Source organism: Corvus moneduloides, chromosome 16, assembly GCF_009650955.1.
Source record: "Corvus moneduloides isolate bCorMon1 chromosome 16, bCorMon1.pri, whole genome shotgun sequence".
NCBI lineage: Eukaryota > Metazoa > Chordata > Aves > Passeriformes > Corvidae > Corvus > Corvus moneduloides.
The window spans coordinates 7,173,091-7,186,979 of NC_045491.1; the positions used below are offsets into that span (position 1 = coordinate 7,173,091).

At 47.2% G+C, this 13,889-nt stretch overlaps 2 protein-coding genes across 8 annotated transcripts in view; both read right to left on the reverse strand.

Moving 5' to 3' along the window:
• RNF216 (ring finger protein 216) overlaps positions 1 to 5,976 on the reverse strand; it is a 78,173-nt gene extending 72,197 nt beyond the window's left edge. For 2 of the 4 annotated variants that reach the window (XM_032125828.1, XM_032125829.1), the window contains exons 1-2: positions 5,877 to 5,976; positions 5,090 to 5,201 (exon numbers count right to left, since the gene is read on the reverse strand). The gene's annotated coding sequence lies outside the window, so the exon portion shown is untranslated. Of the gene's footprint in view, positions 1 to 5,089; positions 5,202 to 5,839 lie in introns of all 4 variants that reach the window. The other 2 variants (XM_032125831.1, XM_032125832.1) reach the window with 2 other exon arrangements.
• Positions 5,977 to 10,407: 4,431 nt separating this feature from the next.
• The window catches only part of SMURF1 (SMAD specific E3 ubiquitin protein ligase 1), a 42,493-nt gene continuing 39,011 nt past the window's right edge, over positions 10,408 to 13,889 (reverse strand). For 2 of the 4 annotated variants that reach the window (XM_032126011.1, XM_032126009.1), the window contains exons 16-18: positions 13,119 to 13,320; positions 12,219 to 12,294; positions 10,408 to 11,573 (exon numbers count right to left, since the gene is read on the reverse strand). In XM_032126011.1, the coding sequence (XP_031981902.1) occupies positions 11,474 to 11,573; positions 12,219 to 12,294; positions 13,119 to 13,320 (378 nt within the window). In that variant the 3' untranslated portion in view covers positions 10,408 to 11,473. Of the gene's footprint in view, positions 11,574 to 12,218; positions 12,304 to 13,118; positions 13,321 to 13,889 lie in introns of all 4 variants that reach the window. The other 2 variants (XM_032126010.1, XM_032126008.1) reach the window with 1 other exon arrangement.

Below are 13,889 nucleotides of genomic sequence, written 5' to 3' on the forward strand. Positions count from 1 at the left end.
TGGAAAGAGTGAAAAATAAGCTGCCTCTTGCACCCAACAATTGCTGCAGGAGAAGCACTGTCATGGAAGAACTGCAATGACATCCTTACTGCTCCAGCACCGCAGATGACCAGTTACCAAAAGGTTTTCCAGCCAGCCTGCAACACCCTTTGTAAAACTGGGTTTAGTTTTGTTTACAGCCACATGTAGCCTTGTGGCCAATTCCAGCCCAGCAAACTCTCAGCAGTGAAAATCCAGGGCAGCCTTCCAGGCTCATGACAGTTGTCCAGCCTGACTTCATCCATGTCACGTGGCAGTGGCCACTGTGGAGTTTGAGTATGTTAAAACAGCAGAAAAGCAAAGAGGCTGCATTTGAGGTAAGTACCACTGTATCAGAACAGAAAACAGTGAAATTCAGTTGTGGCTGGATTTAGAGATGCTCCACATCCAGCATGAGTCCCTTCTGAGACTACTGAAGTTCACAAATGAATGAATTATGAACTAAAAAGCAAGGAAAGAAGAGCTGCACATTAATTCTCCAGGTCCACAGTCCTGCAATTAATGAGACTGTTAGGTACCCACTAATCTCACCCCACAGCAAACAAACATTTCGCAGACACAGGACGACAAAAACCACCACAGCCAGGAGGTTACACAGGCTGCACCCAGAGCAGTTGCTACGGACAGACTGCTTCAGGCAGTGAATCCTGTGCCCACCCTTAGTCAACACACTTGTGTCCAACACTGGGTGAGTCCTCACAGTGGAACAGAAATCCTCTTCCTGGGTGTTGCAATATCAGACATTACTTAACCACCTGGGCTGGAGGGTCGGTAAGAACAGCCACAAGCTGCTAAATAAACACAAACACATTGAGCTGAGGAGCACTCTCCAGACACTGTGTCCAAGGCAGAGGTGCGTTCCAGCTGTTGTGAGCTGGTCTGTGCTAGTCCTGGCAGATCCAAGGGCACCTCCCAGCTGACACACAATGAAGCCTGCTCCACTACAAAAGGATTCTGCTTTAACAATCTACAGAGAGGGCATGAACTATTTACATTAGCCAAGTTACTGCTCCCAGGTCTTGCTCATCTGTAGCTGGAAATCCCAGCAGCACAGGAGGTATGAAAACACCCTACCCTGCTGGTTTCCTGAAAGGAAAAAAAAAGAGCTGCTTTTCCTGCCTCCCCATTATGCTGCTGCTGTCATCTCCTCAAATTGCATTTCAGCACATGACAGCAGAGTGGGGAGAGGAGGAAAGTCCTCAGCAGCACCATGGCTGTGCTGCAGGCAGCTGTCTGCACTGCTCTCCCTTCCCTCTGCCATCCCCCTGAAATGTCTTTGCCCAACAGAGCTTGTATTTGCCAGGGATACATGGGCCAGTCCTCCTTCCAAGACTGGCCTTCAAGGAAAAACAATCTGCAAGAAGCATCAGGGAGAGGTTTTCTTTCCCCCTCCATCACACGAAAATGCATCCTGTCTTTGGGATGGGATTTGGAAGCAGAAGTGTAAATCTGTTCCTCACTCTGTTTATGCAAGGGCTGCAAAAAGCCAACCCCTGCCTGCCTTCCTCCAAGGAACAGCAGGAGCAGTGCCCACAGCTTGGTAAGAGCGTGTCAGTCTGGATAAAGCAGTACAGGAGCCTTGTGCAAGGAGTGCTTTGGACAAAACATATTACTTGAGGCCATTTTTCATCCTCATATTCCCCCAAAAAGAGATTCCAGCTAGCGCAGATCCTGACCACCTTGTACTGCAGAGCAGGACCATGTGATGCCTCTACAGATCCCATCCAAATGTTTCCCTGAATAATGCAAACAGTAGCTTGTCCTCCTTGCAGGGGAGAGCAGGCTGAGGGTGAGCAACACCACGCTTGGCCTCCAAGGCCAGCTGAAAACATTTCAGGTCACCCTGACACCCACACACACTCTCAGTTTTATTTCAGCTCATTAACTTTGCTTCTCATTACAAGGGGCAACCACAGCCTCCAAGACTCACCCTGGGAGCAGCTGGGCACCACCAGCATCAGCACAGGAGTGGGGCTCCCTAAAGCCAGCGAGAAAGCCACACATTTAATTTAAACTCCTGCTGACCTGGGTCAGAAATACTGTGAGGTGACATCGTGGCTTGGGGTAGCAGCTGCCCCACATTGAAATCTTTCCCTAAAGCCCAATGCTTTTCCCATTTAATCAGGCACTGACAGCTCCCCTCATGAACACAGGGAGGGAACCACAGTGGAGCTGGTAATTAGGAGAGAGGTGTCATTCAGAAGGAATATAATTTCCCATCCTCAGGAATTAAGCTTTCTCAAGGATCATTATGAATTTAAAACCACTGCAAGCCCTTAAGCACTGACCCAGAGGAAAAACATCACTCCTGAGACAGTCCAAAATAAACCTGAAATGCTATAAAAGTGACACGAAGGCTGCTGAGAATGAGATTATCCCAGCTCAGTGAGACATTCCTTATTATCTCTCATCTCAGTGCTTCGGCAAGGATAACTCATTCAAGCCACCAGGATGCTGCTAAGTGGCTTTTTCCCCCCCCCCTCTCTTTTTCCTGTTTTCTCTGCCTACCCCTCCCTGATTTCCCACTTGCAGTAACCTGCTTAAAAACAAAACCACTCTGGACTGATCTTGACCAGCCCCTTATTCAGCTCCATTTCAAACACAGGAACTCCCAGCCTGTACACAAATAACCTTATCTCCTGAGCTGCTACTGGGAGACAGCTGCTGTCCCCAGGCAGCTGTGTGCTTCACACCTTCTGCTGTATTTAAAAAGGCACCTATCCCACTGGGATAGAGCCTACTGAGAGTAATCCCAGTTACATGAAGCAGCTTGAAACTCCACCATCACTTCAGTAAACACACAGGCTTTGGAGACTATTAATGCCTCGTTTTTAAGTAGTTACAATGATGCCCAAATGCAGTAATTTAAAGGGAATCTTAAAATATATCCAGATCAAATCCATCTGCAAAAAAACCCAAAAAAAACAACCCCAGACTTCCAGTGAGAGGAATTAGTGGTGCAGCTCTGACTGTCCCAGAAAGAATGCAGCCAGTGGCAAGCCCCAGCACCGCCAGTGCTCAGACACAGTAAACCACTTGCAATGGCTTCAGAAAGATATAAATAAAAATAAGACACCCATTCCAAATTAATGAATGGGAGCTTCTTCCAGCAGGCACAAAACAACACCCGAAGGGCTCCACGTTACTTGCACTTGGGTTTGTGCTACTCCGGGTTGCTAATCAGCGCCTGGCCCCTGGGATATGCTTCCTGTCTCTCTCCAGCTGCGCCACAGGAATTGTGTGTTTGCCCCACCTATTTTTGCCACAGGACTTTTTAGTGATTTGTGTCCAATTTCAAAGCACAAGACTCGCCGGCGGCAGGAACGCCCACTGCATTCTCAGGCAGACAAAGCACTGGGCTACCCAGGAATTTCGACTTCCGAGGCAGCTCCTGAAACTCCAGCCCAGGAACAGGCCACCAGCCCCCTGCTGGAACCCAGACTGTACCTTCTCACCAGTAACACCTGCCCCAAGTGCTATTCTAGGAGCTGCTATTCCTGCCCTGACTGCCTGCAGCCAGGCCAACCAGAAGGAAAACATCCTAGGAAGCAAGAAAAAGAGATGGAAGAAAGCCTGTTACCATAATGCAGCACCTCCAAGCAGGCTGAATGTCTACAGATCTTCAGGAAATCTGTCTGAGTCCCTTCCCAAGTCTTGGTGTTCGAGGCACAAACTCCTGTCAAGATGATTGTTTATTAACATCCAGTCACACCATGAAGACACCCAGCACATGAAATCTATTAACGTGTTTACAGTTGCAGAAGACCTGATGTAAGGCAGCAGAATTTTTGCACAGCATTCATCCTAGAAATTAAAAGCACATATTAAAGCTGTAAATCCCACAGTCCTGGAATTAAAAACTGCCCATGCAATCCTACTAGTCCTAAAGAAAATAGGTTCTATTACATGGTTTGAGCTGCACATTCCTACAGCCCTGTACCTGTTCAGGGATGTACCAGAACCTGCTCAAGATTTGGGTCTGCAGAATGATAGATCTCAGATTTCCTACCTCACCTTCCAAATATGCTGCTGGAGGAAAAACCCTCATGCCATCCTCTCTGAAAGCAGCAAAGGCCAGTCTAAATGCCTGACGGGGGACACCTGCCTTTCCCTCCACTGCTACCACTGGAAAACAGCTCCAAAGTGCATCAGGTGGGTGAGCAGAGATTGTTAAGAAAGAGGAACCAACCTCCACAGAGACAGAATAAAGAAACAGAAATCTGCCCACAGGTCTTAGGACCAGGACTGGCTGTGCCTCTCAGCCACCAAGGCACTCAGTGATTGCCTCCAGAACTGCTGCCTGAAGCAAAGCAAGAGCCTGCTGTTCCACAGGGCAGGCAGGAAGCTGGGAAAGAAACACAAGAAGGAATGCTCTGAAAAGCACATGGACATCAAGCTTTAGTCCCTCAGCATTATGCCTGGATGATGGAAATAAAAGTGCACAGCAGCAACATCAGCTTTCCTCTTTCAAAGCATCAGAGGTCTCAGGACAATGACCAAACTGTAAGAAACTGAACAGAAACCTCAACAACTAAACTTATTTGTAGGAAAACCACTGTTCTAAGTATCTGGCAGTAAGACTCTACAGTAAGGTATTGGAAGACACTCAAAGACAACACTCCAGGTCATAAAGCACAGGTGAGATGAAAGGAAAAACCTCCCAGGCTGGACTCGCAGGTGCAAGCAGCCGTTATCCACCCAGGGTTCCAGCCAGCATAGCTGCAAAGACAGGGGACCCAGGAGGTGATGGCAACTCTTTACGCCAATCTACATTTTGCCCAGCCCAAAGCACTGCCCCGGGCGAGTTCACACTCATCTCTTCACACACACGCTGGAGTTCCCCACAGCTCTTCAGCCTCAGAAGACTTCGGTGGGATCCCGGCCTGCCTTCAGCCATCTGGGGAACAAGGTCAGCTCCAGAAGCAGAAAAACCCATTACATAAACCCAGTGTACATTAACACTTCCAGGCTGTGCTCTGTCTGCCACGCGGAGCCGGCACTCGGATCAATAGCGAAGGGAAAGAGGAGGAGGAAGGGGAGTATCTCTTACACTGATCCCTCAGCTCCGAGGACAGCTGTGTTTGGGGTTTCTTTCCTGCAGCGGCTCCCACAGCAGATGCCTGAAATGTCGAGATGTCCCAACAGCACCGAGTGCTCCCACACTGAACAGGGGTCAGAAGAGAACAATCTTTTACCCTCCTCTCCCCACCAGCTCCGGCGCAGGGTTATCCCGCCTACAAACCGCATTAAGGAGCCCCCGGAGAGCAGCGCCTGTCCCCGGGTGCGGGGGGACACAGGGGTGGTGCACGGAGGAGAAGGGACCCCCTGACCCCGGGGAGGGGGAGAAGGGACCGGCCCTAAGGGGATGGATGGGGGAGGGAAAGAACCCAGTCCTGAGGGAAGCTGGAGGGGGAGGGGGTGTCCCAGATCCTGAGGGAAAGCGAGGAGGAAGGACTCGGCCCTAAATCAAAGTGGAGGGGTACAGGGGGGACGGACACGGGAACGACGACACGGGGGACCCGTCCCTGAAGGGAAGCGCTGGGGGGCGGGGGGGAACGACCCGTCCCTGCCGGGAAGAGAGAGAAGGACCAGCCATAAAGGGACGCGGGGGGAGAGGAACGGACGGAACGGACACCCGGCCCTGAGGGGACGCGGGGAGAGGAGAAGAACGACCCGTCCCTGAGGACAGGCCCCAGCCGGGAGAAGAGCCCGACCCCGCAGCGAGGGGTCCAGCGAGGCCCAGGGACTCCCCGGGGCGGCCCCTCTGTCCGTCTGGCGGCGGGGCTGCCCTGGCACCCACGGGCCCCGCGGGACGGAGGGGTCCCCCCGGCACTCACCGGCCCCGCGGGACGGAGGGGTCCCCCCGGCCCCGCTTCATTTAACCGCCGCTTCCGCCCGGCCCGCGCCACGTGACCGCGCCGCCCCGCACCATAGAGAGCCAGCAAGGGAGAGACAGAGCGGCGCGGGGGGACGGGCGGGCCCGGCCCGGAGAACCTACCATAGAGAGAGGGGGCGGTCGGCCAGCGCCGCGCCACGCCCCCTGCCGGGCGGGCGGTGTTCCCGTGGGGAGGGGGCGGGTCCTGAGGGGGGGCGGGGGCAGGGGCTGCACGTGCGTGCGGTGCGGGGGCTGGGGGGGGGGGGGGGGGGGGGGGCAGAACTTTTTGGGGTGCTCAGGAATTGGGGGGGCCGGGACCCCTGCACGGGACCCCTCCCGTCCCCCACAGCTCTGGGTACCCGTGGAGGTCAAGTGAGTGACAGGGAGCCCCCCAGGACACCGCGTTTCGCTCTCGGAAGCAGCTGGGGACGTCCTGCAGTCATGGCAGAAAATTGAACTTGAGGGATTTAAGTGACTTGCCAAGCTGCCAGAAAAGGAGGCAGCCGATTCACTGAGCTCCGCAAGATTTCCTAAGAGAAATGGGAAAATTTAAATTGTGTTTTCGAGAGGTTCACGTCGTAGACAAGTCCTGGAGCAGCCCCTCTACAGCATAGCCCACCCACCGGAGCAGGGCGCAGGGATCCTCCTCTCTCAGCACCAAAATGAAAGCAGAAATCAGGGAAGCGTCACAAAAAGTAGTTATTAAAGTAAACAGCAGTGCCAGTATTTAACAGGGCACTGAAGGACTGACACGATTTCCTGCTCCAAGTAATGAAATTGTTCAGTCCCTGCTGCTGGCTGACACGAGGGGCTGGTGACAGCAGCTCCCCAGCCATTTGTTCATATTGTGAAATTACTCAAAGAATAAAAAACAATTTATTTGTGCTCCTTCCTTTTTTAATTTTTTTTTTAAAACCAAATTATGGCCAGAGAAACCCCAGCTTCCAGCATCAGGGAGGGAAAGCACTGCTCCAGCACACACCAACACTGAGCACCATCCTCTGACTTGCTCCTGTCCTTCTCCACTTGCAAAAGAGCAGTAATTAGGGAAAAAAAAAAATCAGGAAAGCAAGGATTCATCAACATGTGAATCTTTCTCCAGTTTTCATTAAGGGGGAGATTATAATTTCTTTCTGCAAATTGAGGGTTAGTAAAGTATCAGGACAAATAATAAAGTAAGAAGGGAAAAATATCAAGAGAATCAATCAGCTGAAGCAATGAATGAAGCAAAGTGTTCTCCCTGCAGAGGAGGACTTTCATCTGGGCAGTCCATATAGACCTCTTAAATTAGTTGCATTTCGATACTTTGTCCATTCTTTTCCTCTGATGCCCAAAAATATTTTAACAAACAAAACTGTGGCTACCAAGAGTTAAAGTTGTGAGTTTATTGCATATGTAACAAAAATGAACATGACCTCCTGGGTCCAGCCTACTATACAATCACTGTTTATTCCAGCTGGTTCCATAACCACATTAAATATAACTAGTATTTCTTTAAATACTTTGATTTAGACATAAAATGAAACATTAGTGTACAACTTTCACAAAATAAATCTGCAATAAAAACAGTGGGAAGAATAACAAGGATAGCAGCAATACTTAAACATGACATTACAAAATAATAAATTAAAAAAATACATTATAAAGTGGTTGAGGAACAACAATAACAACAAAAAAAATTTAACAGATTAAAACCAGATCCATACTGTGTTTCTGGGAACTTGCTGTGCCACACGGCCCTGAACCTGGGCACTGGCTCCAGAGGGCCCGGTGGCTGGATCAGTAATTTACAAAATCTGTTGGATTTTACAACCACCTCAACTTGAACTGAGGACAAACTGCTGAGCGAGCGCCAATCGCACCGTCTGGAGCTTCAAACAGCCTTTTTGGAGCAGGGTCTTGTCTAACATAATGCCCAAGTGAACACTCACACCCATCCAACAGTCTCGTTTCTTCCCGGTCGAACACACGAGCAGAGTGGTGGTTTCCTACATCCCTGAGCGTAGAGTATAGGCTGAGGAGCAGTATCAGGGCACTGCAGGGCTGTGCCGATGGATCAGCTGCGGGGTTTGCCGTTGGACAGGAACAACAGACACGCTGTACCTTGTATTTCCTTCAGGTCAGATCCAAGAGTATCCGCGCACAAGGTGGAACGTGGAATGACAAAATGAACACGGGACTCAATGGTATTCTTTGGGCAAGTTTGAGAAGTAACAACCAAGCTCAAGTGCTGGCAGACCGAGTGGGAATGGACACACAAATTCAGACAGCTGAGGTTATCCCAGACCTCTGAGAGCCACTGTTAGCATTTCGTCCTTTCCTGGCCTTGGAACTGGGCACAGGAACAAGCCACGGCTCCAAAGCCATCCTGCCTCGCTTCTTGCTGTTCCTCCATCCACCCAACCAGCTTTAAGGCCTGCCTCAAACGCATGTACAGAACAAGACAAAAAATGTCTTTGTCGTCACTGAAGTGGCACAAAATTGCAAAGACAACACGACGGGAGAGGTGGTGAAGCTGTTGAAAAGAGAACTGAAATAATTTAAAAGACAGTGCCCTATTCTCGTTACTGTCAGCACGGAGGAGGTACCTTGACAAGGGCTTTTAAATACAGCAAAAAACAGACGGACTTTTCAAAACAACAATCCTTGCCTATTCTTATTTTGTGCATTTAATAAAACACTGACCTAGCAAAGACATTAGGAACTATCTTATGTCAACTGGGTTGTTGACATAAAGCTACTTGACCTATAGATCTCCAAATCAGGGGCCTTTCCCTTCACCTTGCTTGGTTTGTACTGAGCCAGTTGTGCTGCAGGTGCGACAAGATTTTTATTAGGGGTGGGCTTTAGTATCTGGGTTTGGGTTTGGTTTATTTTTTTACACATTTTTAGTGAAAAATCCACATGAGACAGCATGCAAAGCTTTTGGGCAATAATCCATTTTGCATTTTTCCTATCTGACTGGTTTATTGCACATTCAAACATACTGAAAGGATTAAATACACTCTATGAACAGGTTTGACTTCGAAGCCATTTGGAAAATCCAGGGTTGTGGGGACTCTGCTACTCAGCCCGGGACCGTAGGGATGCTGTCTGCCAACTGTTGCACATCCCAACAACCAGAACTGCAGAAACTGGTCTCCAAGTGCCAAAAGATCCCTACAGAACATGGGGCTGAACATGCCTCTCCTGTACAGTCCTGCAGGATGAGCATCTTTAGCCACCCTGTGCAAATCTCACAATATGGTACAATTTTACACCTCCGATGTGACTCCTGACAACAAATCACAAGAATTATGGTCAATGGCAAAAAGAAAACCACAAACAAACAAAACAGAGAAAAATGCCAGGGTTTTGACAAGTGTCTACTTTCTGTTCCATCACAGTTTAAAGCTATTATCAAATTGAATTAAAAAAAAGACAAAATAGAAGTATTCCAGTAGACATCTCCTAAGGACAGTCTCTTACCCAGCTGAATTTCAATGCACTATTCTATAAACATCTGTTAAGTGTTTCAGTCATGAATCTCTCTAAAAGTCAGGCTTCCAAAAGAAAAAAAAATCCTATACAATCAAGTCTGCTTAAAAGACATGTTTGATAGATAACTGGGTCTCTCTGAAGCCATGTTATTTGTTACAATAGTCTCATCTTGGTGTGCAAACTGGAAAAATGTTAGTGATTCAGTGTCTTAGCTTACAATACGAGATGTAACCAAAAGTATGTATTCTATCACCATCTGTTAAAACCAGGTGGGGCAGGTGTTATGGTTCTTTGTCTCTTCTATAACACATCACTGATAACTCCCTCCGGAGGGATATCTTCTGCTAATGGGCCACCTAACCTCACTGCATGACTCATAAAATCACATCATCCCATTGTAAGATGCTCCACCCAGGGGGGGAACCAAGCATTCCTGCCTGGATATAATCTGAAGTTTGGAACACCACAGGCAGCCCTTACCTACTGGATTCCCAGAGGACAAGAGCTACATAATCATCACTGGACCTTCAGAGGAAGACCAGACCCTTCTACAGGATCACAGCTTTGACAGAACCATAGGTACCACTTCAAAGAGGACTGCAGCCACCACTTAATCAGACTGCTCCCAGCACCCTGACCAACAGGGTGTCAGGTTGTATCCTGACTGTCAGGTTAAACCAGTGTTTCTGTATTATTGCCTTGTTATATATATTTATATATACTAGTAAAGAACGGTTATTCCTATTTCTCGTATCTTTGCCTGAAAGCCCCTTAATTTCAAAATTATAATAATTTGGAGGGGAGGAAGTTACATTTTCCATTCCAAGGGAGGCTCCTGCCTTCCTTAGCAGACACCTGTCTTTCAAACCAAGACATTCAGGTATTGGATTTGCTTTTGTTTCCCCTGTGTTAGAGAACAAACCTTTTAATATTAGTTTCAGATATTGGAAAAAATAGCCTTATATGGCTCTCTGGAGAAATTTTCATCCCTATGGAACTGAAGGCATAAATTCTTCCAATAGCTTTCTGTAACATTTAGAATGTATTCCCCTTTTACCTCATCTCCAAATTTTACATTGTTCCCCTTTTACCCCAATCTCCAAATAAACCTTTCTCAAGGCCAAAAAATTTGAAGCAGGAGTTTGCTCTGTTAACTTGACTTTTAGTGATTTCCATGTGAGTCTTAGAATTTAAAGTCACACAAACACGTCTTGGGTAAAACAGTGGCACAGAAATCACAGCTTTGGGATTGAATGGAATTTCATCCTGTCTCCTCCTCACAAGGCTTCTCTGCAAGGTACTTACATCTGAACAAACTATGGAAAGTAATTCTGCAAGAGGAAAGAATTGTTTTCATGTGCAAAACAAGTAGATTTCAGCCAGGAAAACCAAAAAGAAATCATACAATACCGTTTCAGCTGTCCCAGATTCCTTCACTTTTCTCAAGGTGGGCCACAGCTTCCACTGGGAGCTTCCTGCTAAGGCAGAACTTGGATTTCTTTACCTTTCAGTTAAGTGTTCATATGGAGGTATTTTCTGCTAGAAGTTTACTTTTTAAACAGATGTTTAAAATGTGCAATGCAAATTCTGGTGCCAGTCAGACACTCTGCACCTGCTGGACTCCACAAAGGCTCAAGCTTGATTTAAGACAGACTAACCAGGTGCACCTACCAGTTGCAAGTCCTCAGCAAATTAAGCTCATTCTCAAATACACTTTGATTCTCCTATTAAAAAAGCCCCACAGGTTGCTGACCCTATCACAATATGTGTTACAAATCTAGCAGAATATCCTGTGTAACCAAAGCCAAATGCTGAACTTGGCTGCATTTCATTTCAGGGAGGATGGAAGAAGAGGGAAGGGGTTATTGTAACAAAGGGGAGAAAATAGAGCTGGGAACCACCAAGAAAAGCCTCGACCCTCCCCCCCTCATCCACCAGCGGTGGAAGGGAAACAGCCCCATCTCTAAGTTGTCAGAGTTCGGATGCTTCAGACAGCTTAGCAGGAAGTTCACAGCAAGCTTCTCCTAGCTTTTGATTTGGTGGTCCATGAGCTAGCATCTGTTTCCTTTGGTTGCTTTTTCACTCCACAGCAAACCCACACGTCTCTTCCACAGCTGTCAACAGCTTCTCATAAAGCTTCTCATATGACTCATAAGGCGGAATGTCGATCCGGTTAAAGCTGCAGGGAAAGTAACAGAACATTGATGGATCTGAAGTGCTTATTGGGGGAAAATTGTAAAGAAGCTACATATAGATAGAAATTGTAAAAACTCTCAGCTGCCTCATTGGCCAAAGCAGGCAAGAAGAAAAACAACTATTTCTACAGCAGGAATGCACAACTTAATAGGGCAGCGTTTGGCATGAAGAGGAGGAAGAGGCAGATGCAGGAGACTTGCAAATAAAAAGCAACACATCAGGCAGGCCCACTCCCTGCCCTGCCTGCAGACAGTCTGTGCTGCTGCTGACACCATTTCCTGCCTCTGATGGAGTGAGATTTCCGTGCAAGGGCTCAGGCTGTGCCTATACTGCACCAACAGCACGAGCTTCCAACATTTGACAACACTTCTTTGTAATAAAGAAATAAAGAAATAAACTTACAAATGTCTCACTACCCAGAACAATCACCTCTAGAATAGATGAAAACCACAGATAGTATAGAAGACAAATCAAGCTTTAAGAAAAGCAAATTCTTTTGCTGGCTGCAGACTGCAGATATGTCCAAGCTAACAGAGCACACTTGGAGTCATCCATGTGTATCACATGCCTAATCCCTACCCAGGACAAACAAGGCAAAGGGAGAGGAAGCAGAGTGTTTCCATCTTACCAAGTGTGGGCTTTTGGAAGGTTGTCTGTGTTTGCATCTATTAAATGGATGGTAAACAGTCTGGGTCCTGCAGCGCCTGTAGAACCTTAGACAGACATTCTAGTTAATGCACTTCAACAAAACATCATTCACACACACATATTTTGCTGCTTATAAAAAGGCAAGAGAGGAAATTACACTTCCAGCTGCAAGCCTAAGTATGTCCTAGGCTAAATCTGTAGAGATATTACCAGCTGATGAAGGGATGGCAGAAGAGATAGAGCTGTTTGTGACAATCATTTTACAGACTGGTATTTTGGAAAGCTGCTAAATTTGATATTAATGAAGCTGCACCATCAAAAATGAAAATGCTTAAGTGCAAGAAGGTTTTCCTTGTAAAAGAGAACTAGTATTTTAATTCTGAACATCAATTTACTGTCAGCCGACAAATGCAATGTGATCAGGAGATCACAACAGCCAAGGACACTGCCATCTTTTTGATAAAAACCTGCAATTTTCAGAAATTTGCTCTAAAGCCTAATGGTTTGTTGCCAAACACTGAAGGGAATACAATTCTCACATAAAAAAGTTCTTTAGTCAGCCATTTATCTCCGTGCATGTTCACATGGAATGATTTGAACATCAGAGCAGAGAGCTGTAGGAGACTGACGAGCCAAAATTGACAGCAGTCAAAGCACTGCACAGTAACAGATGTACCAGGTTCCATCACTATCAGCAACAGCCAAAGTGCTCAGCAGCAGCTGAGCCGCTGACAAATGTAAAACTGCTCTCCGGCTCTAAAGTTTGCAAGTAATTGACTTATCCAGTAATATGCTGATATTTTACAAGGGGCCTGTAAATACCACACCACTTTTATCTCTTTCTCCAACCACAGATTAACTCAGCCTCCACATCAGTCACCTTGTAAAGCCTTGAAACCTTGAAGTGGGACACGCGTCGAGCCTGTCACAAACTGCAGCAGCCTTGCCCTTCTTTCTTCATCAAACGTTTCCACTGCTTGCCAGAACCACTTGACGATGTTGCTGTCAGCCATGCAGTGCTTTAGGCGGGTGTTGGACTTCCAGTCATTCAGGTCTATCTTATCCAGGCCTCCTATGATCAGCTGTTAAAAGATTGGAAAGTACTTTAAAGTCCAGCGTCATTTCACGTTTGCAGTTATAAAAACACATCCAACCACGTCAAGAAGCCTGGCATTGTTTAGGTGCTTCACCCACCTTTTTGGTGTGAGGTAACATTCCAAAACAGTACAGAACTGGCAGTAAATCTCTCCAGTTTCACTGCAGTGAAACTGACCCCAAGCAGTGCTTTACCAGCATTAGAACTTTCACAAGCAACTAAGAGTCAGAAGCCCATGCAAGACTTGCTTTGTTAAATCTGTGCTCCCTGGAAGGTACAGCCTGTCTTTATGAGGGCACAGCACTGCTTTGGAATAAGGCATGTCCTCTGCTGTGGCACAGCATCATTGCCCTGCTGCAGGATTGTCCTATACCAGCCAATACCAGCTACAATGGAATCCTGCTCGGCTTATGGGAACATCTGAGTTGCTTTGTTGTTCCACAAAAAACTACAGAAACTTTTCATCTCTTTTTTCACCCCATTTGTGACAGTCTCTGACACAGACCAGACATATCACTTCAATCTCTTTTCCAGATGACACCAAGTTGCAAAATA